The 24,888-nt window shown below is 37.9% G+C and overlaps 1 protein-coding gene across 7 annotated transcripts in view; it reads right to left on the bottom strand.

Moving 5' to 3' along the window:
* Positions 1-477: 477 nt before the first annotated feature.
* LOC128016460 (peroxisome proliferator-activated receptor gamma coactivator 1-alpha-like) overlaps positions 478-24,888 on the bottom strand; it is a 38,523-nt gene continuing 14,112 nt past the window's right edge. The window contains exons 3-14 of one of the 7 annotated variants that reach the window (XR_008184180.1): positions 21,985-22,179; positions 20,806-20,964; positions 19,820-20,156; positions 18,112-18,157; positions 17,853-17,926; positions 13,857-14,880; positions 12,682-12,774; positions 11,751-11,871; positions 7,624-7,745; positions 6,200-6,351; positions 5,901-6,036; positions 1,918-2,060 (exon numbers count right to left, since the gene is read on the bottom strand). Coding sequence is in view for 6 of the 7 variants with exons in the window: in XM_052600971.1 (XP_052456931.1) it covers positions 1,957-2,060; positions 6,200-6,351; positions 7,624-7,745; positions 11,751-11,871; positions 12,682-12,774; positions 13,857-14,880; positions 17,853-17,926; positions 18,112-18,157; positions 18,992-20,156; positions 20,842-20,964; positions 21,985-22,179 (3,219 nt within the window). In the remaining variant the exon portion in view is untranslated. Of the gene's footprint in view, positions 2,061-5,900; positions 6,037-6,199; positions 6,352-7,623; positions 7,746-11,750; positions 11,872-12,681; positions 12,775-13,856; positions 14,881-17,852; positions 17,927-18,111; positions 18,158-18,991; positions 20,157-20,805; positions 20,965-21,984; positions 22,180-24,888 lie in introns of all 7 variants that reach the window. The other 6 variants (XM_052600971.1, XM_052600973.1, XM_052600972.1 and 3 more) reach the window with 6 other exon arrangements.

Genomic DNA, 24,888 nt, shown 5'->3' with positions numbered 1-24,888 from the left:
AAAAATAGCTCTCGCTTTGGAAAGAGACTTGATCTCATAGATGCAATTTTTGGCTTTTTAACCCTTTATGTCATTGCTTGTTTCAAATTCTGACTTCTTTCACTCGATCTCACACACAAGCTGCATTCACAAAAAATTTCTCTTTCCAGCGGTGGTCTTTTGATCCGTGTCGAGGCACTGGAATAAACAGAGTCTGGGTAATTTGTCATGTCTAAAACCATACAACAACATGAGCTAAATACAGCTTTGTAATTAAAAAAAATAATTTATTGCTTTATTGTTATTAGCATTTTTTTTATTCACATTTTCATATTCCATTATTACTTTTCATTATTTTGAGTTATTGTGAGTAATGTCAAGTTTAGCATCATCATATATATATATTTTTACATCAAATACATTTTTGTTTATATATATATATATATATATATATATATATATATATATATATATATATATATATATATTTATAAAAATTCAGGAAATAAAATTGTAAACTTTAGTTTGGCATTCACATAATCAACAGTGTGGAGCAAAGACAGATTTTCTGTGGTACAACAAAATACCTGCAAAATTATTTTATTGCTTCATGTAATAAAAAAAGAGATGAAAAAGGGGGATCAAAGTGTTTTAGAGCTAGAAAAACAAGTTTGGAGCAGCAAAATTCATTATGAGCCTATACAATATGTTCTTTTTGTTCTATCTCTGAAGGCATTTATAAAAAAAAAAAAAGACATTTCTTAGAACTTTTAAATTTACATCCTTTCCAGTCATTGTTGAATAACAAATAATATAAATAGCAAAATTTGTAAGGCGCATCACGTGAGATGGCTGCCATAAATATTTAGATTAGAATACTGAGATAAATACATAAATAAGCATGAGTAATTCTGTGTTAAAAGAGTAATTATCTCTTTGTGAAAGTGTATAATCAAACAAGAACAATAAAAATGATTCGTGTGCACAGAGAAATTAAATAAAAGCTCTTAATTCCTTCAAGATATAAAGGATAAAAAATATATCTTGGGGCTTATCTGTTTTTTTTTTTTTTATACAATAGTGAACATAAACTCTATCTTACACACTGCATGTATATACGGAAAACACCTAATAGTTAATAGTTATTAACTTAAAAGTTAACAACTTCAAAATCAGATAAAACTTCACATGGAGTTTTGAAATGAAAAAAGAAAAATAAGAAAAGAAAAACAGAGACAATTGTTGCATGCTAACCCAAAAAAGAGTGATAAATCTCCATACGTATTTTTACAATCAAATCACGTCTAAACACTATGTAGGTTATACATCATCTACAGATCAACATTCTCGATTAAGAAAAGTTCATCTTAAAAAGGCTGCATTTTACAGTGCATAGCTGTAACAAACAAAGAATGCTGATATGCACATCAAATAAAAATATTTGTTTTGTAAATAAGCGATAAATGTAGAATGTCACCTTCCGAGAGATCTTCCCCAAACCAAACCCTTCTCAACAGTGTAACACCACGACCAAAAACCAGATAAAAAAGGAAAAAGCCCACAAAAATAAACTCCAAACAATTAAAACAGACTGAACGAGCTGAGTTTTTCACCTCTCGAAAGTGCCGAGGATGATGTGGCATGTGGAGCGAACTCTGATGAAGATTTGTGTCTCTTCCAGAGTCTCACGCGGCCCACATATCTGTGTAGTCCACTAAAGTAGTGTCCGCCACTTCACTGGCTATTCCCACAGGGAAAGTTTCTCCTCAGCGTTGCAGCAGCTAGGTTCATGTAAACTTTGCTTGTAGATATACATATATATCCCTTCATATACGTAGAGCTTTTTCATCCACATATACTCTTTCCACTTTGATAAAGTGTAAAACGTCTTGTAGTCTTGTATTCAAAGAACAGAAACAACAGTGAGGTATTGCGAATCCCTCTCTTTGCAGCCAGCCGGTGCAGCGGTGCAGCTCATTACCTTCTCAGGCTATACTGGGCCTCCTGCAACAAGCTGTCGAAATCCATGGAGTCGTACTTGCTTTTAGTGGAGGCTGGATCAAAGTCCTCAGAATGGGAATCTGAAAGAAGAAAACAGCACATTTGAACATCGGTGGAAATCAGGGTCGCTGGCCTCATTTTAAAAGGTGCTATTGATTTACTCATTTTGTAAGAGCTGTGTTGTATGGAAGCCTGTTTCTGCCACATGCATAACAAAACTTGCTTAGGTAAATCAAGTTATTTTTTATCTATTATATTATCTTTCTCTGCTGTACAACACAACTTTTTGTTGTGTTTATTTGTGCTATATAAATACATGAAATGAATTATGAGATTAAACGTCATAATTATGAATTTTTTCATAATGAATAGCTTAATTTCAACATGTCACGGTTATGCATTATCTCATAATTTTGATGTCAGATTATGCATCATATAATTTGGATTTCCAGTCAGATTATGCATTAGCTCTTAATTTTGATTTTATGTCAGAATGTCAACTATTTATCTCATTATTGTATTAAAGTAAATTTCAATTTTCTGTCATATAATTATGACTTTTTATCTCATAATTTCAACTCGATTTAGTATGTCAACCTTGATTTCAAAATTAAATGAATTTTTGTAATTTTAGACTTCTCATAATTATCTGAATACCTTTGGCCTTACCCCGTGCTTTTGAAATGAACGCTAATGTTCTCATTATTTGAGCACAAGTGCTCTTGTTCCTTTCCATTGAGCTGCAGCACCATCAACGCCACTGAGATGGATCATCCCAATGTCCTGAGCATTACACGTCCCTGACCTCACATTTCACAGAAGTGGAGCATTGCCTAAACATTGAAGTGCATACCGTTCACATAATTTATTACTTATGTCAATTATGCATTATTATTTCATAACTGACTATTTATATCAGAATAAAATGAATTTATTATATTGCGTAATGCCATAATATTGGCAACATAATTATGCTAACATAATTATGACCTTTTGTCAGTTTAGATTAACTAAATTTATTTTTTTTCAATTTAGACTTGTACTTAGTCAATATATTCTTACATCATCATTTTGACGTTTTATGTCAGAATCTTGACTTTTTATTTCATCATTAACGTAATGTCAATTTAACTTGAAAAAGAAAGTAGACATTGCAACATTGGCATTCTTTTATTTAAACATTTTTGGTGCACATTTTTTTTAGATTAATTGTAGCATGACATCTTACATATATTTTAGTTTGTATCTGCAGTGTAAATGTTCAGTTTAAATAAATCTCTATACCATTAGCATCACCAAATAGAACTGCATAAACAATGACTGTTTCCAAACAGGTTTCTGTCTTTGAAAATTAACTTAAAAGTGAATTAACTTTCACAATCTCTTTCTCTTTTTTTTTCTTCTCGATTTGACTGATACTGAACTGGAAATTGACACTATTTTCTTCAGCAGAGCTTTCTTTCATTCTTACTTTTGCAATATTGATACGGTTACTGAAAAACAAAAATCTGAATAATCTAATCTGAATAATGTCACTATTGTCTTCTTTAGAGCTGCTTTACACCTGGATTCAATTTGTTTCATAACTAATAAAATTTTTAACATTGCCATTGAACTCAATCGAATCAAACATGAATGTCTACCTGAATAATGATATTATTATCTTATGTAGAGCTGCTTTACAGCTTTACATTTTACAACATTGTTTTTTTATTTCTGTTTTCTTTTTTAAAAACTTGACACATTTGTTTGAAACTAAAACTTTTAAAATATTCTGTCACTTTGTATAAGCATTATTCCACATTATATATTTGATATAAAAAATCAGTCTTCTAGCCCTGCTGTAATATACCTCACCACTGTCTTGAACCACTTAGTTTAATAATTAAACAGGCAGGAGCAACTTCCCGAACTTGAGAACCTTATGACCATTATACATACAGTTTGATTTGCATCCAGGATAACAAATATGGCTGTCTTTTTTGTCTTTATTTGGCAGACAGCTTCACAAATAGTGCCCCCATGTACAGCAGTGCAGTGGGAGTGTGTGAAAAATGAGAATGACCGTGGCGTGCAGGAGATGCCAGTCGTGATCTAATACTATGGTGAAGGAGAGAGCGGTGTCATGCTGCGCACCTTGAAAGATGAAAAATGCCCCATCGCTCTACTTAGAGCTAATGGACGGTGTCTCGGAAAACAAGGAGGAAAGAGGAAGAGAAAGGCAGAAGATTGAGAAGAAGGTTCTGAGGCTGCTGTGGCTTGGCATTATTCTAGTCGCTTGCCTCTTTTTCCGGCCATTTCCTCTTCATCTGAACCTATTGCTGTGTTTCAGCCTACATTCCCCGTTAAACCCAGAGTATAGTGAAAGGCTTTAAGAAAATGAAGGTCAAGCTATTTACCTGCCTTGAAACGGGGATAGATTCCCTACAATGACTCTGCTATATGACCCTTAACCAAAGCTTCCTCGCTCACCTTTGGAGAGCGTATTATGTCCACAATCTGAATACCTTTGGCCTTACCCCGTGCTTCTGAAATGAACGCTAATGTTCTCATTATTTGAGCAAAAGTGCTCTTGTTCCTTTCCATTGAGCTGCAGCACCATCAACGCCACTGAGATGGATCATCCCAACGTCCTGAGCATTACACGGCCCTGACCTCACATTTCACAGAAGTGGAGCATTGCCTAAACATTGAAGTGAATGCCATTCCCCAGCATCCCATTTTTCCTGTTATAAATAGGAAGTAATAATCTCTCATTGCATGTTGCCGCATCTCCCCTTCCCTAACATGTAAAGGTGCTGCCCTCAGGATTCAATTCCTTTGCCTCCTATCTCATCCCTTCCTCCAAAAGACACTTTTCCCCATTGGGTGGAGATGATGCCTATTACTGCCACAATCCTATCACAGGCATCATGGGTAGAACAAAGCCCCATCACATTTTACAGAGGAATTTGTCCCTCACAGATCCATCAATCTGATCTAGAGTGTCACCTCGGAAATCCTGGACAGAGGACTCGGTGCATATGAAACGAAAGCATGGGTGTCTAAAAAGCCTTTGGGGAAAAGGGTGATGGGATCAGGATGAAATGAATATTTTAGCATTATTTTATACTATTATATTAATTATTAATATTTCGGATTATCTTTTACATTGACAGTTTTCGTTTTAATTTCAGTCATTTTATTATGCACTTTTGTTGCTTTTATAAGATTTGTTTTCTTTTTTTATTTAGCTTTATTTTTTACTTGTGTTATACTTTTAGTAATTTTTTGTATTTTTATCTCAAAATTACTTCATTTTAATTCTATTTTTTTTAAAATCTAATATTTATATTGTATGTCATTCTATTTTATTTCAGCTTTGAAATTAACCAAAACTATTTATATTTTATTTATCTCAGTTAACGAAAATAGTATTAGTTCTATTTAACAATAACAACAATACTTAGTTTTTTGTAATTTTGTCACATTTCTATTAGATTTATTTTAAGTACTCTTTTTAGCTTTATTTTTATTTCAGTTTTAATTTTGGTAATTTTAGTACATCATCTTAAATGTATTTTATTTCAGTTAGTTGCAAAGGCTACGTCTATTTTCTTAAGTTAACGTTTTTTTTTATTTTTATCTAATACTAATATTTAATTTTATTTCAGCTTTGAAATGAACCAAAACAGTATAATATCTATATTATATTTTTATTTCAGCCTTATTTCATTGGACAAAAATAAGTTTAGTTCTATTTAACAGTAACAACTTTGAAGACGACACAGGAAAAGACACAAAAAATTGGCATGTATTCCAATTCTGGTCCAGCTGGTGGATTAATCCAAAACTGCTGGTCAGCCGGCATGGCTTAGAATAAGAGAGAATAGAGACTGGACAGAGGCGGATGGAGATAAAGCTGTCTATGAATCACTCACTTGCTGAGAGAGCTCTTGCTCTTACTTCCGTGTTTTTTGTGTTTTTTTTCTATCTCTTTCTGCAGGCTGCTCACTCTTCAGTGTCATGCTGAGGTCTTGCTCCTGTTCAACATCCCAGTAGTGGGCAGAAGGAAGGCTGTTTTGGGAGATGAGGCTGATGGACAGTGACCGTGCTCTCCTACCTAACCTTATTGTTTTCCCATTTTAGTTCTGCATTACGGTATTGTATTTTTTTTGCTTTTTTTTATCTGTTTATCTCTAGTCAGTTGTGTAGACATGCAGCCAGTCTTTGTACTTACCTAAGTCAGTGTAATTCGATTTACTGTACTGCTTTTGTCCACCAAGGCAGAGCTCAAAGTGAGGCTCATTCGACCTGCGCAAGGTGTGCCCATTCTCAAGGGCAGCGAGCGCATCACAAGTGTAGCGGTAGGTGATGAAGCCAAAGTTATCCCTGCGTTGTAAAATAGAAAATGAAATGTCAGTCGAAGAGAGTACTGGAACTATGTGTGCTTGTTTCAGCTGCCTTTCAAAATATATAAATGCAAAATTGGAATCAGTAAGGGGCCAGATTTACTAAACAGGGCAAATTAGTGTGATACTGCAGTCCCATAATAGCACAGATGGGAATGAAAGTTTTCTGGGTGATTTAATGATCTACTGACAATGTGCAAATTAAACCTCGGAAGCTTCTAACATGGTGGTCAGAAATGACAGGGTTTTTTTTTTTTTTCCCAGTGAAATGAATGTACTATATTTTGATGAATATCAGACTATAGTTTGATCATATATATATATATATATATATATATATATATATATATTATTATTTTATTTTTTTTCAAAGCCGTGAATCAAATCATGTTGTTTTCCAAATTTAAGTCAGATATCTCAAGAAAAATGCACTTTCAGTAAAATTTTGATTGGGCTCACAACCAAACGTTTCCACTAGATGAAATTTGATTCTCATTAATTTCCAAAGTGGTCAGTTTTCACCATTTTCCTTTCTAATCATGTCCATGATTATTTTTATTTATTTATTTTCATTTTTTTCACATAGCAAGTGCCTTAGCCATAGAAAACTTTTATCAGTTGCAAACAACAGTTGATGATGTAATCTACTATCTAAACAACAAAAAAAAAAAAAAAAAAAAAAAAAATATATATATATATATATATATATATATATATATATTACAAAATATCTTCATGGAACATAATTTTTACTTAATATCTAAATGGTTTTTGGCATAAAAGAAAAATCTTTAATTTTGACCCATACAATGTATCTATGGCTATTGCTACAAATATACCCCAGCAACTTAAGACTGGATTTGTGCTCCAGGGTCACAAAAGCAATATTTATCACAAAAGTTTCAGTGTGCATCTTTAGTAAATCCTGGCAGCAGTTTTTTATTAATTTAATTAATTTATTTATTTATTTTTTAACGGCAAGAAAGGGTTTGCTCTGGCACAAACTGTTATTAAATGTAACCCTAAATATGTGACTTTTCACTTTCTTGTATTCAGACATGCACCTGCATGTGCAATGAGAAGCAGTGAAGTCTAATCACCATTCAATGGCCGCAAGTACATCATTAACTAGATTAAGATGATTTCTTTTATGCTGAAGGAAAGTATTGACTCCCTTTAACCATTCGGCACACACACACACACACACACACACAATCCAGAAAATCACACAGACACAGGCCCACAGTCTTACCCGTCATGTCTCAAGTTGACTGTGCACTCCTCAATTTCGCCGAAGACTTCAAAGCGGCGTTTGAGCTCTGTGCGTGTGCTGTCGGTACGAAGACGTCCCACATACACCACTCGCCTCTCCTCCTGGTCATAAAGGGAACGAGAGAGAAGAGATTAGTCTAACATAGTGCTTCTGCTTTCTTTTTTCCCTCTTCCCCCTCTCCTTGACTTCTCTCAACCTCACCCCATGACTGTAATTAACATCCAGCACTGTGGGAAAGCCAAGAACAGTCTGGAGGAAATGGCTGGAGGACTCTCCTTTATCATTTTCACTCTGTTTTGTGTGTGTATGTGTGTGAGTGGATAAGAACAAACTAAACTGAAATGTGTAAAATGTGGACTCTCCATGGGACTGTGCAAACAGGATGAAGGAATCATATTGTAGCGCTATGATACAATATAACTTTGGTCTCTGTTGATTTTATAGCAAATTTTTATAAACTAAATAGTTTTTTTGTGCTCTGAAAAAGCTGCAGACGTGTTTTGGATTGAGAAACTGGGTCCAAATCTATTATACGGTATGTGCAGAATGTCTTATACTTGCAAGTTGATAACTTTCATCAATCTTTTATCGTCTACTGTGTTTACAAGTAGAGCTGGGTGATTCAGCTAAATAAATAAATAAATAAATGATAATAATCTCAATATATTTCAGTCTTGACATAAATTCAATACACATCTTGATATTTTTGTTTTTGGTGCAAAATGGTTTAAAGGGTGCCTTTTTGAACAAACAGCATCATTGCCAAGCAGACAAAAAAATAAATAATGCAGTGTGTAAGAAGAACACTAGACAAGTATGGCCTTCATGTTAAGACATCTCACAGAATACCACTCTTGATCAAGAATAACAAAAGGCCAACTTTTTGTTTAGACCTGTAGAGATCTGCAAGAATGTTTTATGGAGTGATGTGACCAAACAGGAACTTTTTGGGCCCATGGATCAGTGGTCAGTCATAGAATGTACATGAGTGAACTGTTCAGTCTCCAGGCTTAATTCTCATTGAAAATATCTGGTTAAATTTAAAGAAAGCAGTGGCAATGTGAAAACCAAAGATTATTAGTGATCTAGAAGCTTTTTCAGGCGAGGAATGGGCCAAGACTGTAGTAGAGAGGTGACAGAAGCATCTAAGCACTTACAGACAGATTCTGCACAAATGGATAATTTTGAACATGAAGGTTTAGAGCCAATTTGAATTTTATCATGATTCGTTAATGTTCCATTCTCAGAATCACTCAAAAGTGTATTTACAAACTTTCTCTAATACTTTACTGATGCCTTGTTTAATTGTAATGCATGTCAAGGGGGTTGAATAATTTTGATTGCAACTATATATATATATATATATATATATATATATATATATATATATATATATATATATATATATATATATATATATATATATATATATATAAAATACAAAATAAAAAGTACATAAAAAATAGTAATAAATAAATACTTACAAATAATAAAGGTTTATAATGTTCATTGTTTTTCATTATATATGTCATGTAGGTGAACAAAAAAAAATATTATTATTATTATTATTATTTTATTACTTTTTTTAAATATCAAATCAATTCTATTAAACATAAGTACACACTATAATATATTAATTTCTGAAAAATGCTGTGCTAATAAACATTGGATTTCTGCATCAAATGGACAGGAATAACTGATTAATGTACAAACTTTTATGTTTAAGACAGAGATATATATTGTAGAGCATGGCAAAGGATTGCAGAACTATAATATGCAACTGAAATTTAAGAAATAAAATGTGTTACAATCATTTTGATATTCAGGATGTTGCTTATTTTACATGAATTATAGGACAATCCTAAAATTTTCACTGAGCTAAAGCAGTGTTATGTACAAACATGTATTTATAATAATAATAATTAGTTATTTTTTAATAGTTCTTTCATTCCAAATAATCTAGTTCAAACCCCTGAAAGTAGGGTGTTCCAAGCAATGCATCACATCTAAACTGATGCGCAGCCTCCGGTGTGCGTTTATCATCAATTTTAGCCACAGGCTAACATCACTTTGTTCCATTTTTCAATGAAGCACAAGAGAGAACACATTGATTGAAGAAAAAAAAAAAAACGTAAAGACCCCACCAGGCTGAATAAATAAAAATGGAGGTATTTATTCAGTTTGCTAATCTTGAGATAAAACACAAGCCTCAGGCCTTATTATGTGGCATTATTTATTCATATGCTCATGTACCTGCCATTATGTGTGACAAAATATACTTATGATCCTCAACAATAACCAGAGGTCTCTTGTAAGTCATACATAAAATTATGACACAAATCTATTGGCCCTCAACAGAGTCATAATTCACCCGTGTACATGATGTCACCGTGTCACAACAAAAACAAAAACCTACAAATGAGCCAGATCACCTGGGAGGGCTGTTTCTTTTTTTGTATTTCCTCTGAAGCTCCCCTCGTGCTTCCATCATGTACAATAGGAGACAAAAGTGTTTGCTGAATTGGTGGTTTTGTTGCTGACAGCTGATAAATGTGGTGAGGTTTTAAAGATGACACCCTGAAACTAGCGCTTCATATGAAGCTCTCACATCCTTTGCCCCCCCGAAAACCTCTTCTGACAGCTCAGCCGCCGCTGCTGGTAATTGTCTCGCTGCCGCAAAACACGGAGAAAAGAGGAAAAAAAAGAAGAAGAAAAAAAACGTACGCTGGGGCCGAGTCATGCGTGCATTATTTGACGTGTGCATTTATCAGTGAACTGAGTTGGAAAGCCGTCTCATTTCACAGACTGTTCAGGCACAGCGAAAGAGAACAAAACTGATATTTCATCTAAGAGAACTGCATCTCAAATATGCAAGTGCGAAATGAAACTGCTCATTTTGAGCCCAAGCATTAACATACCTTTGATTTGGGGAAGGGGGGGATGGGGGGGTATTTTAACTTTTCCCTTGTCTGGTCGAAAGCATTTAGCCCATGGTGTGATTAATAGAATCCGGCACCGTTCGGAAATGCCACAGAGATGTTAAAAATACACAACTGGAAGATAAAGAGGAAACGCGTGTAGCCTGAATGATTCAGAGCACCGTCTTTGCATGAGTTCACTTTTTGAGCGAGAGAGAGAGAGAGAAAGAGAGAGAAGGAGAGCACTGGGATGGCTGTGTGCTTCGAGCTTTCTGTAGGCAAACACAGTGATGGAGGCAGAGAAAGCCTGAGAGAAGGATAACGTCTGTGCTAATGTACGATTCCCGCCAGCAGGAGAGAGATCACAACTGAAAAACACCTCCAAGCATAAATAGGTTTTCTTTAAGTATGGGCATGTTTGGCCCAGTGGACTTTTAGAAAATCAACAGCTTTAAAACACACTCTCACTAGTTTGTTTAAATTGTCTACTAATAATGTCCAACAGTGGACAGACATTTGACCAAAAACATTTAAATTTAAATACAATTTTAAAAAATGTCGTTCTGAAACATTTTATTTTTGTTGGAAATTACAGCACAGTTGCTAGTTATTTCTCTTAACTGCTGTTCATATTATGTTTTAATCTATAAAATCAATCAATGTTTTTAAATAAACATTTAGGACCACTTTAGACTAAGAAACACCATTCACTATTAATTTGTTTCTTATTAGCGTGCATATTACTAACATATTGGCTGTGTATTAGTACTTATAAAGTACAAGTATTCTGCATGACCATGTAGATCCCTTAACTGTGCCCCATACTTCAACTTAACTGCTACAACAACTACCTTACTTACTAACAATAAGCAGTAAACTACGAATTTATTGAGGGAAAACTCTTATCTTGAATATGTGTTCCCTAATCAAAAGTGATACCAAACATTTTTAGATTGAAAGTCAGGGTCATAAAATCTAAACATATACAGCATTTGAAAAGTATAAAAAGCAAGTCGTAAAAGCAGAGGAAAAGTTAACAATTAAGTTTTAAATAACTTTTCTTATATTTGCTCTATTTGAAGTTTAAACATGCCAGTTTTACTAAAAAACAACCCCAGGTATATAAATGTGTCCATAATTTAGGAATCATCCAATAACTAAATGAAGTATTTAGGTGAGAGTGCTTACTATTGCTTTTTGCTGTTGTTTCTCCCTCTGCTCGGCCCTCTCACATTCCCGCTTCTCATTGTCACGTCTGTACTCTTCCCGCTTCAGACGCACATGCTGGTATTCTTCATAGCTGTCATACCTGCAGTTAAAAAAAAAAAAAATTACAAATCATATCAACTTCTTTCTAAACACAGAACTTTAAGAAATAAAACAGAGATTATCTTCAGTATCTGAATTGTTTCTCCAAGGTGAGATTAGAGAGCAGACTGAGATAGAGGTTTAGGTCTCCTGCTTCTCAGATTCTTTTCTGAAAAAAAGTCCCCAGAAATAGTGTCTCCAAAAGAGTGGAAGACAAACAAACACATTAATAAGTTGTCTCATTACATTGCAAAAGGTTACAGCTCCCAATGGCGGGACTCTTAAGGGAATACGGCAGAAATTTGGCAGCTGTGTCAGTCAGCACAACTTCACATGCCATTACTTTTTGCTTAGCTTGAACTTTACGTCCAATAAGTGCAACTTTTTTTCTACAGTAATTTGCAATAGAGGCAACATGGTGTAAAAGCACAAAATGAGCGGATTAAAGCACCATCAGGGAAAAGGTGTAGCTAGGAGGTAGTGGGTCCCTAATGGAAGCTGCTCTTGCCAACGAAAGCTTTATTGTAAAAGTTTGAAAAGTTAAGGCCTTGAAATGATGTATCATCATAACTCATCATATCAATTAGACAGAGTCAGCAAGTGACTTGCTTCTTTTGCATAAGGACATACTCTGAAAGTATTGCAGACACAGTACATTATCTTGCAGCACTTATTTAAGTCTGTCTCATGTATAATGTAGGTCTATAATATTAGCATTTATTAATTTTTGAAGCGTAAGTGCAGCATGATACATACACAGTATTTTGAAGAGTGACAAATGGATAAGTTTTTTCCATGCACAAGTACTTACCTGGGTCTCCGACCAAAAACAGAATGAGCCTGGGATTGAGGGCTTCTATAAATCCTGGGAATAAAAGTGCTATTGTCCATATTGTGAGGAGACCTGGTAGAAGCAGAAAGACAACAAAAGTCTTTGTAAAATGTAAAACCAAGACTGAACACTGAACATTGTCTTTACTTCTAAAGGATCACGGGCAACTGAAATGTATGCATAACTTTAAATAAAAGGCATGAGCTAAAAGGGAAAAACATGGAATAAAAAATGCTAGTGTGACTAAATTCAGGCGTATAGGTGTAAAGTTAGACATTTGTAAGCATGAACAATTACAATGTCACTTGATATTAAAAGGGGGTAAAAATTGAATAAATATTCCGTATTTTGTTTTAGAGTCTCCTTTATCAGTGCAATATCACTATGTATCTCAAAAGTAGGCACTGTAAATATTGTTTTCCTGGCATGCTATCTGGATGTAACCCACATAAATTGTCCAGGACTTCACTCACTGGGCGTTTCTTTCATCTCGCAGGGATGGAGCGGGCAACGCTGTTGAGCAAAACAACAGCTGCTACTAAAAACAACAGAGCCCCATCAAAGAGTGCTGGAGAGAAATTAATCTAAAATTCAAGCTAAAGCGATGAAGGTCCATTGAGGAAACAATGTGAGACTTCCATAAGCCTCTCAAGTTTGCACAAGAAATGACTCTGCTGGACTCTATTTGTCATCCGTGCTGTTTGCAAAAGATGAGAGATGAAAAACTTCTAAATTAAACTTCAAAATTCCTCTGAAGATGTTTCTGCAAGTAATAAAAAGTATTGCTATAATGGTGAGTGAATGTCTGAACTCAGGTTTGGAATGGCTCATTTGGTGTTACAGCAAGTGTGCAGATGAGAAATTTACCACCTAGGACACTGTTTTGTCTTCCAAGCTCATTTCATCTTCTGTCTCTCAAAGCCACTGTTTACTGTCTATTGTACGTGATTTTTCTCTGGTTGTGCAAAATCCACCGTAATGATTTCAGTGGCCATGCTGTGAGACCCAGACTCGCATTTCATCGCAATGACAGCCACAGAAAGCTGTTTACCTTCTTTACAGTCCCTCCTGCTGGGACACATGGATTCGTGTCCACAAAGATTGCTAGGTAAACATGTTTCGGAGACGTGCAGAATTCTCAAACTGGAACTTACCAAGAGGGAGAACAGTTGTCAGGGGACTCGGAGCGGGAGTTTGGAGACCTGGAGAGGGATCTGCGTCTGTGGTGAGATGAGGAACAGGAGCGGGAGATAGAGCGTGGCCAGCGGAGGTGCTGTGGTGAGAGCTGAGTGGATGGAGGCGAGACAGAGCTCCATGAGAATGAACTGCTGGAAGGGGAGCTGGAGGGCGACCCTTCGAGGAGCAGCTCAAGTGAAGAACCTTCCCCCAAGTAGAGCAGGTGCTCCCGGCCTACCTCCAGGTCGTCAAAGTCAGGCAGACCCGGGTGTATGTAATCATTAAGAAGACTGAGGTATCCAACTCTGTCCTCTAAAGGCCGGATGCTCCTCTGTTCTCCAGCTATCCTGCTATAGAAGGCTTGTGGAGGCTTTCCAAAGTGCTTGTTGAGCTCTTCCCGAATCTCCTGGTCCCTAAGTAGTTTCCTGCCAGCAGAGCTGCCATCTACTGACGTTCTGGAGCCCGAAGTGGAGTCGTGGTCCTGTCCGTGAGCATCCATGTCCGGACAAGCCCCCTGAGCTTTGGGGGAAACGCCCTGAAGCTGCCTGGCCAGAAAGGAAGACGAAGGGGAGGCGGAAGACAACGATGAAGTAGAAGCAGAGGAGGTTGGCATGTTCGAGTCTTTACATTCCACATGCCGGCCCTCCACTGGCCAAGTTAATGCTGCAGCTGTAGTGGTGCTGTCTCGTTTTGTGCTTGTAGACTGGCAATAGTCGTGATCGCCAAAGACGCGGGGCATGGGCCGCTTGCCCCGACGCTCTTCCAAGCCCCCTAGGGGCATTGTGGAGGATGCCTTGCTCAACTGGGCATATAGCTCGGTCTGCTCTGGGCCCTTTCGAATAGTGCCACTGGTTGGCTGAGGGCAAGAGCCCCCATTGCTCAGCCTGGGCCTTTTGCTTGTCAGGGCCGAGGGAGAGCATGAAGACAGCTTGTTTTTGAGTGATACTTTGAAAGGGTTCTCTTGACTGGCTTTGTGAGGAGGCGTGGTAGGTGGTGTCAGACCTGGAGGGAAGAAGAGACAAAAGATTTACCAAACGAGATACCTCTCATTCCTTAACAGTGCTTGGTCTGTCTTCAGTGATTGAACAAGCATCCACTTGAGCCTGATTAAAATATCCCCTTTCATTTAGACCTAATCCTTATCCACATTTTATTGAAACCCTGACAGATTAATGTGACCGGAGTTCGCACCATGATACAGACAGAGCTACTCAATTAAACTTCCTCCAGACCGTAAACAATCCTCATTCATTAGAAAGTAAACAGTCAGATCTTATAATGATATTGGTGCTTTCGACAGATGCATGAATGCCATACTCCTGGGACTATGATGAAAGCACAGTGATGCAGAAGCTGTTATCATTCTCTTCATCTTTGCCACCTTTTCTTCTCATGAACCCCCAGCCATCTTGACAGATTTATGTGCCAACAGATGGCATTTATATGGGAAGTCTTGAGATGTGCTGCTTTATGGCATGGTTAATGCACTTGCACAAACAACCGGAGGTAGTTCCTCTTTTTCCTCTACTTCTCCCTCTATCTTTTTATTTCGTCATCTCTCTGATTTCTGTTTTCCTGATCCAAACACACATTACGACAGTAACCGGTCTATACATTTATTTTCAAACTATTTTCGGGAATATTTTTCACGACCACATCCTTTTACGACCACATCCTTAAAATGATCTAACTAAAATACCTAACTACGAAACTAAATACCCACTAGCTAAAGGAATGTCCCTTTTACGGAATCGCTCTTATTCTTTCTTCATCATTCTACGTAAATCACTAAACGTAAAGCACAAGCCTGATTCGGCATACAAAACAACAGTGGCCATGACTAAATTTATCATTATGCCAATTCAATGAGCTGTGAAAAGAAAGCATGCACTGCCAAAGAAACGTCTGTTGCACCAACCAAACACCATTTGGGCATACAATGTACGAAGGGTCATAAACTAAGGACCATTATTGCCTTTACATTACATTACATAAATTACGTTAACTGAACAGTGCATATTTATGTAATACTATGTAAAGGCCGCCATGATGAATGTGCACAGATACAAACACTAATCATATACGGGTGGGTTCTCTCGTCTGTTTCTGGCAGTGTGTGAATTACACAGGGACCTCTGAACAAATTATTACTTCAAGCTTACAGAACTGATCCCCATGGTAATCTTAAAATGCCACGCAAAGAGCGTAACACAGACTGACCTGGGTGTCATATGATACCATAATTAAAAGAACCCTCGCTCAAGTTAATCTATTAGAGGGATGGGGATTAGGGAACGGTATTAAATCTGGCACTTTCATAGCGCTGGCTATTCAGCAGGTGTCAAGATGTTTTGCTCTTCGGTGTAATTCCTGGGCATTTTCTAATTCAACAGCACCATAAAAATGACTTCTCACACTGCTGTCATGATGGCACAAACCCCAAAGGAAATCTGGTTTTACAGTGTAATCAGTTAATCTGGTGTGATCGTCAGTAAAGACATATGAGTATGAAGGGTTTAAGGTAGTCTATAGAAGAGCAGACACATTATAAGAGAATGTAAACTAACGCTCATCAGAGAGTTCCAACAAATAACTTTCCCTCAGCACTCAATCTCAAATCTGAAAAGAGGGTTTCGGCTAAAAATCATTGTGTAGCTTTCTTTAGTTTTGCATTAAACAGTGCTGGATTTTGCCTCAGGTTAGTAAGCACAAGCTAATGCGTTATATACAGAGATAAATTAAGCCTTTAGCCTTGAATAAGAGGCTATAAAGGTGACCTCACATGACTCTTAACTGACATCTTCTATAAAGGAAATCAAGAAGTCAAAAAAACTGTAAAAGTCATAAAATTCCTCAAAATGTGTAGCTTCACTAAACAGCTATGACATAATCCACATTTGAGCAAAAACACCAAACACAGGGTTATATTGTACTCCCAGGCTAAATCATACCTTTACACTGAGGGCCATTACACCTTGCAGTAAGTGAATACCAAATGACCTATTCACCAAGACACATTGTGAGAGGGAAAGGACAGCCATTTTGTTTTTATTGACCTGGAATGATTAATCTCTGCATGGGGCATACAGAAATAATTACCTGCATGATTTATGCTGAGAGAAAGAAAGTGAGAAAGGGGAGGACTGCTGAAGTGTAGTGTTTCAGCCCCAGCTGACACACACTTCATTTGAGTTTAATTACTTTGGGTCATCAAACATGTGTTGAAAAAAAAAAAAAAAATATATATATATATATATATATATATATATTATCAGTAAACAGATTTTACTAAGGAAATTAGCTTAATGTCTCTAATCATATTGCCCGACTGACTTCAAAAAAAAAAAAAAAAAAAAAAAAAAAAACTAATAATATTAAAAATAATAAATAATAAATAAAAGAATCCAGATAATATTGGCAAAAAGAAATTGCTTGGTAAAACCAATTAAAACAATAATAATGTCACAACTGTTTATCTCTGATGTATTGAAGCAGCGAGCTGCCCAGTCAAAAAGCATTAGAGTTTAAATGAGAAAGAGAGAATATTAACTCTTCAAAGGTGAAGAGTGAAACTTTCCAATAAATCAGCCAAAGAATGAAAAAAGCAATCAATGAAGGACTGTGTAAAATTCTGACCATGTTCCATCAGTTCACCTTGAAACTTTTGCTTTAATTAAACTATCAAATTAGGCTTGCAGGAGACTTTTCCCTTGGCCAAAGAAATGTTATATTTACTAGTCAATCATAAAAAAAAAAACAATAAAAAAAAAAAACAATTGTGTTTCAAACATGATGACCTACCTACAAGACAAAAAAAAAAAAAAAAAAAGTTAAAAAAGAAAAAGTGGGAGCTTTTGTGCCATTCATCTCTCTATGTTAAGTACAATTTTCATTTCATTTTCTTTTTATTATCATTATTATTATTATTATTATTTTTATTTTTTTGTTACGAAATAAACCATGTGTTTGTTTACCTGGGGTTCCACAGATCTCCACACTCAGTGTGCGTTCAGTGGTTTTGTTCTCAAACGGAGATCCCTTGTGGTCACTGTAACACAAAGAGGAAAAAAAAAATCATAATAATCTGAGAACAGGGATGAAGTTCTGAAAGTGCTTGTGTGAGCTTAAAAATGGAGATGAAATTAACAAAATGCCTCATCAGTGGTGTTTTTTTTTTTTTTTTTTTTGATTTTGTCTGCTCTACAAAAGTTGTGTAAAAACACTCTCACTTACTTTGGAGACTCTGGGGTCAAAGGAAGTGGCAAGATGGTTGGTTTGGCTGCAGAACACAAAGGAGCATGGATAATTAATTTACTAATTCACACTGTGCCCAATATATTTCAGGTCCACATCTACAACTAAATATCTTAGACTCAATGAGTGACAGCAATGGTGTTGCAGGGCCAACCCTGCACTTAAAGGACGGATGACTCTCCAGCCAGACATAAATTTTGGGTAAAACCAATAATTGGACTAACTTGACCCCATTGATTTGTCTTTATCTGACTGCATACTTTGTGAGGCAGGATGGAGTGATGGCATGTGTTCAGTTTCCCAACCCATCATACAGGGTCCACCACATTCCAACAGTCAGAATGAGTAGAAAATGTAAAACAGACTATGACATTAAAAAAAAAAAAAAAAAAATACACAAAAACACAGACCTAGTGTTTCATATAGCTAAAGTTAACTCTAACAAGAAGATATTTTGCATGCAATTGAAACCAAAGCAGAGGAAGAAAGAAGAGTCAAGGAAGCGTGTGCAGTTGCCTGAGGCAGCGACCGTCTCCAACTGCAGCTAGGGAGTACCTTTCAGTTAAACAGCTATATTAAGGCAGCCTGAGAAAGAAGCTTTTCAACACAGATCTGAGTTTGAAATTGGGCGACGCGATAAGTTTAAATTGTTGCAAGCATTCCCCGTCTTTCATTTATAATTAATCTACAGACAAAGGTTTATGCCGATTCAGAGGTTAATGCTTTGGAACTGCATCAGTTTTTGCTCCCGAGTAAATGTTAGGTTTGTGTTAGCACTGTGGTTAGTGTGTGGTCAAACTGGGAAGCATTTAAAAGAAGAGAGGCAAAGGAGAGAGGGTAGGGATGCAGCAATGATTACCTAACATTGGTGGGACTTGGTCATCGAGGTGCTTGCGGAGTGCCTGTTTTTGTGAGTCGGAGGGTGTGCTCTCTGGAACTAAAGAGTCTGGGAACAATGGGCTTGGCAGGCCCTGTGAGAATGACATAGGGCTGCCTATGACATCATCAAAAACATCCTCCCCAGCTTGGCCCACTAGATCATGCAAGCTGTCTCCTGTCACCTGTTCTGGCATGCTTAACCAGCTCTCTAGGTCTAATTTAAGCTCTGCTGAACACTCAAGATCGCTCTGGTCAGCCACACTAAATGCCTGCTCGTTTAAGCTAGGTGCCTTTCTAGGGTGCTCACTACTAGCTTGCTCTAATTTTCCATGGATCTCTTGGACTCTAGAAGTTGTGTCAGGTAGGTCTCGCCTTTTATTCTGGGGGACACTGGGCAACTGCAGGTGGGCCTGGTAACGGGCCGGCCTGGGCCTGGAGGTGAGCAGCTGACTGAGCATGGGGTGCTCTAGCTCTTGCCTCCTTTTCCTAATGGTCACTGTTACATGCCTATTAGCACAGCCAGCCTCAGCTAAGCCGCCTACCTCAAGGCAATGACCACAGCTGCCTGCATGACCCGTCTCTCTAGGCGGGAGAGAGTAAGAGTGCATATACCTAATAAAGTGGGCAGCGGCCAAGCTGCCTGAGTCAACACCTGGCTGCAGGCCTGGCTGCCTCCCCTCTTCGCCGGAGCAGGCATGGTCTCTGTGGGACAGCCCAAAGGGTGCGGAGTGCTCCCCTTGAGTACACCGCCGCCACTTCCCCGCCCCCTCACCAGCCACACTACACGTGCCGGCTGCCTGGCTCTCACCTCGCTGGGCCTGCACTGCCAGCTGCTGCTCCTGCTGCTGCTGCGATGAAGGGGAGGCAGAGGGTGTCTTCTTTTTGGAGGTGGAAGAGGAGCAGGATGACAGGGAGGAGAAAGAGGAGGTAGACGAGGATGAAGGAGAGGAAGATGATGAGCAGGAGGATGTGCAAGCCCCTCCCCTGTCCTTGCCACAACCTGTCCAGCTGCTCTTGGCTTCCCTGGCTTTGGTCTGGAAGGCCTCGTCGCTAGAGGTGAGGTACTTGAGCAGCTCAGTGCAAGGGTGTCTCACAGACCGGTTGGGACAGGCCCCTCGTGGTTTGGTGTTCCAGGGGTTTTCTGTCTAAAGAACAGAAATCAGAGAGAGAAAGGGAGTAGAATGAGCATGGGATGCAACAGGGGACATTGGTAACACAGGGAGATTTGAACATGGGGTTAGCGCAGAGGTGGTTTAGTCTCCCAAAAGACAATGTGAGTGTGCTTTGCCCATCATCTTAATTACGAGGTCTTGGGGCAGCTCCAGAAAGATCTGCACACAGGCAGCAGGAGGAAGAGGCGGTGGTGTCCTCTGGGACCCTGCCATGTGCAGTGCTCCAGAAACAGATGAGTCAAAGTCATTATGGAAAATTAACTCCGCAAAGAGAGTGGCGCATGAGCATGTTTGAGTGGAGAGGAGAGAAACGATCACCTAAAAAATAACTAAACAATTTTCTTCTAGTTTACAACATGATTGGGCCTGTGGAAACAAATCATTGTTTTTTGCTAATTCTATCAAAACATCTTAGTGTTTTTTTTTTTTTCATTCAAATGAGATTGTGCCATTCAGAAGTCCTGAACGTCATCAAGGATAAGGTAACTTTAGATGAGACAGCCACAACACCTCCATCACACACAAAACTTAATCAAGCTTTAGCTCCCTGGAGGGAGCAGACTATTTGTATAATTTATCAGAAAGGAAAAATTACATGGAACTAGCAGATGAGCTCACACACCAGGCCTTTGATGCAAGAATTGCAGTGAGCAGCTACCTTGGCAACAGCAGGTGTTGGTCTGATCCGTAGGTTGCTGGCTGCATGGTTCTGTGCCTTGCCACCTGGGTATTGATTATAGCTGAGCTGGGAGTTAGCAGGCGCCAGGAGGAGCTTCTTCAGCTACAAACAGAACAGAGAAACAGATCACAGGGATTACAGCTAGAATTTTAAAACTAAATGCAAATAATGCAAACAATCTCCAAACAACACTTACATTTGCATCGCATTTATGCATTTGGCAGATGCTTTATTCAAAGTGACATGCATTGCATCCAAGCTATACAGTCTATCATTGCATGCATTTCCTGGGAATCAAACCCATGATATTGGCATTGTTAGCACTCTTTGCTGTTTGTGAATATGGTCTCTTGTAAGCAAATTTTTGCCTGCATTGTTCATAGGATTCTCTCTGTAAGTTAACCAACTCATTTATTCGATAATAGTAGTAACATTTTGATGTTAAAAAAAAAAAAAAAAAAAAAAAAAAAAAAATTAAAATAAATAAATAAATAAAAATAATATATGACTATTTCTATGCTTCAACATTAAACTTTAATTATTTAATTTTGCAGGCTATGAATGAGATATACTAGAGTAATAGTGTTGCAGAATGTCAAGCAGAGCAGGTGCAACACCTTTTCTGTGATGCTCAGAATGTTCTGGAGCCCGGTGTTAACGTTACAAAATAAATGCAAGGTGGCTTTCAACTTTTGCTGTTTACTGATGGTTTATTAAACAAAATGCTAATTAAAATAGTATACTTCATTAAATCTAGTTCTTTCAGCATATTTTCCATTGCTTCAGCTTCACAGTGTTCCATTTTGCAGTAATCAACAATGCAATTAGCACCTTGGGAAGACTGATCTAATTAGTTTTGCTGTTTCAAGAGCACTGTGGCAATGTTTTTGTGCTCAGACATCAATAGGAGCCAGAGCTGCTGTCTGGCAAGTCTGTACCCATTTTTGGTGACAGGCCTGCAGCATCCCCTTATCTGGTGATAGCGAAGACCAGACAGAGGGAGCAAAGTGAAACACAGTGGGATTAAGAAAGAGCGAAGGAAGGAAACTGAATGAGAGGGCCATGCTTCATGGCAAAATAGGATTGGGCACAAGGAATGCATGGACTGTGAGGGTCTCTTACCAGGGAAGGCTCCTCTGGCTCTGGGGTGCGTGGTGAGCCGTCTGGGGTGGAAGGACAGCTCTGATCACTGGCATTGGTCATGTCCCCATCTGCCAGGGCCTCGAACGAAGGCAACCCGTCTTCATCCACTGGGATACTGTCCAGGGTTTCTGTGAGCACTGCCAGCAAGTTGGCCTCATTTTCCTCATCTATCTTCTTAAGGGGTGAAAACAAATGGGAAAGAGAAAGAACAGTGGAAGAAAATAGGACATTTTAGTTTGGAGGACATTTAGTCTGTTTTCAGGCTGGGTGGAGCAGTGCTCCATAATTGCTAATAGAGGGTAGATTTGATTTATTATTATTATTATTATTTTATTTTATTTTTGCAGCATATACTTTTATTTCTTTATTTTTTTTACAACAAATTATCTTTCTAATACAAATGGCCTAAGCCACAAGAGTCAGCACTGTCAGTCATACATTAAACATGCAGCTTACTGGACCAAAATAATATCTCCCATAAGAAACCCATTAACTGAGCTGACACATAGCAACTACCCAGGGAAGTAGTGACAAAGAGGTAAGAAACAATACGAGGGAAGTTAAGTTCTTCCAATCCCTAACTCAGATGTCTCAAATGGCTCATCAACCAAATTCAAGCTGGCAATCCACAGATAAGGAGCCTTATTGTGAACTGAAATAGATGCAGTTTTTTTTTTTTTTTGAGCATATGAAGTTTGATTACAGAATCAAATGCTGAATGCTAAACTCTTTGATGTTCCCGTCTCTGTCTCTTCTGCAGATGGTAACGCAGGAGGGGCACTATCTATGGAGCGGTGGCTGTGGAAAAGTCGCAGGCACTGGAAGTTCCAGCACCAAAGCCCACGGGACTTAGAAATTGCAGAATATAAACACCAAATTGCTGGGGGGACGTGGTGCATGCAAGCCAACAAGAACAAATCCTTTTATGCACACCATAGGATTAGAATCGCTTGCTGATAGCATTCGGGCAAGATTGTGGTGGCTGCAGGGGGACTGTCCTCTTTAGATAGAAGTGTTGCAGTGCTTAGCCTCCGGTCCCATGTGCAACAATCACCCCGATTGATCCCTTTTCTATTAATAGTTTCTCTCGACTTCACACCATCATGTTCATTTGCTCACAGGAGCTGCTTTTGAGACATCAGAACAAGGCTATTTTACTTATCTCACTCCATTTAAGAGATTGCAGTACTGATAGTGCTAACATTTGATTAGCCACTGACAGGAAGGAAAATGCTAAGCCCAGCTTCGTTGAGTTCATAATACCCTCCTTGGGACATGTTTCCTAATTCTGCCCTGGAATTGATAACAGTGCATATTTCCGAGAGATAACAAAACATTCGCAGGGGCACCTGAGTTCTGACGTAAAGCGGCTAGAATGAAATCACAGCATGTGACTTAATCTGGTTGGCTGATAATGCCCTTTCTGTGAGCTGTGCTTTTGCTGTCTCCCTGCAATTTGTCTTCTGCAACTTCATAAAAACCCAGGCAGCCACTAAAACAGAGGGCAATAACAATAAGCATTTCCTTCGAGCTAATTATAATCTTGCTTATTTAGGATAACTTCCCATAGAAGTTCATCGTTTGATTTCTAGAGGAAAGCTTTTATTCATTTGGTGATTTTATTTTCGGAAACAGTTCAGCATGTACCCAAATAAGGACTAATGGTTAGTAAAACTACTCATTATAGTGTGAACTAACAGTCAGACCTTTTCTAGCATGAAAGAATGTACTCCGAGGTTAATACGACAATCAAAAGTTCTGCCAAAAACGGCACTCCTCTTTCAACATTGGTTATCTCTCTGTATTCTACTAAACAGACCCAATAACCTTTGTCCTCCATTCAGGCACATAATTCAAAGCGTAACCAACCAACACTAGCAAACTACATCCAGCCCAGTACCAGAGTGACTGGATTTTTTAGAACCGTGTCCGCAGCCATCGATTGAATCTAAAGAGAAACAGTCTGGGTAAGAAGAAAAGAAAAATAGATAGGACCTTTCCATTCCACTTAATGGACCCCACTTAATTAAACAGTTCTTAAGAATCGTGGGCTAATTGTGGGATCACAATATATTAACCTGCTCTAATTCTAAAGGGTGCCATTCATGGCTGTTTTACCACAAATGCTTCAATTAGCCATAAAACACACTGGCAAGATCTCGGCAGTCACTCTCTATCTAGCTCCCCTCCCTCCCCCAGTACTTCAGAGGCGCACCAGCCTTCACCAGTCATTCATTATAAGGTACGCTCTTTTGTTATCAGACAGGCTTTGAAATCGTCCTTGCTTTAACTCTTTTGTTGTGTTCTGCCTAAGCCATTGTATTCCTGTCCTTTTCTTTTACTCCAATTTTGCGGCTAGAAAAAAAATCGGTCCGATATTTTTTGAAGATCTGTGCGAATACCCCACAGGTAACGAACAAATATAAAAATAGTAAATTGTGAGTTTTGGATTTTGATCATTTCTGTGGCCTAGCATCTCCACCGTATCGAAGAGCGAAAACTCTGCAGTAATAAAACCTAGAAAGTCAATTACTCAGAGTGCATTTTACAACCAAAGTCTTGCACCATCGACATAGAAGACATTAAATGACCTAGAATGTGTGGGGAAAGGTTAAAGTGAAGATCGATATGTTTTTCTTTCTCTTTTTGTTCTCTCTGAAACCAAAAAAATTTTTTTTTTTTCATCTGACAGGGAAAAAATATTCATTTTGACTGTTCACAGCTCTAAAATGGTTTTGCTCCATTCATTATTTGTCTATAATTTTACTTCTAGCTGTGACACAAGCAACGTTTGCAAACCATTCAGAATTGAATTGAGCATGTCTTTTACATTTTAATACAACTCCTGAATTTGAATAGAGACTGCAGAATTGTAATTAAGAA

Source organism: Carassius gibelio, chromosome A7 (genome assembly GCF_023724105.1).
Source record: "Carassius gibelio isolate Cgi1373 ecotype wild population from Czech Republic chromosome A7, carGib1.2-hapl.c, whole genome shotgun sequence".
NCBI classification, from domain to species: Eukaryota; Metazoa; Chordata; class Actinopteri; order Cypriniformes; family Cyprinidae; genus Carassius; species Carassius gibelio.
Note: the sequence above shows the minus strand (reverse complement) of the source record. Positions and strands in the feature narration are given on the sequence as shown.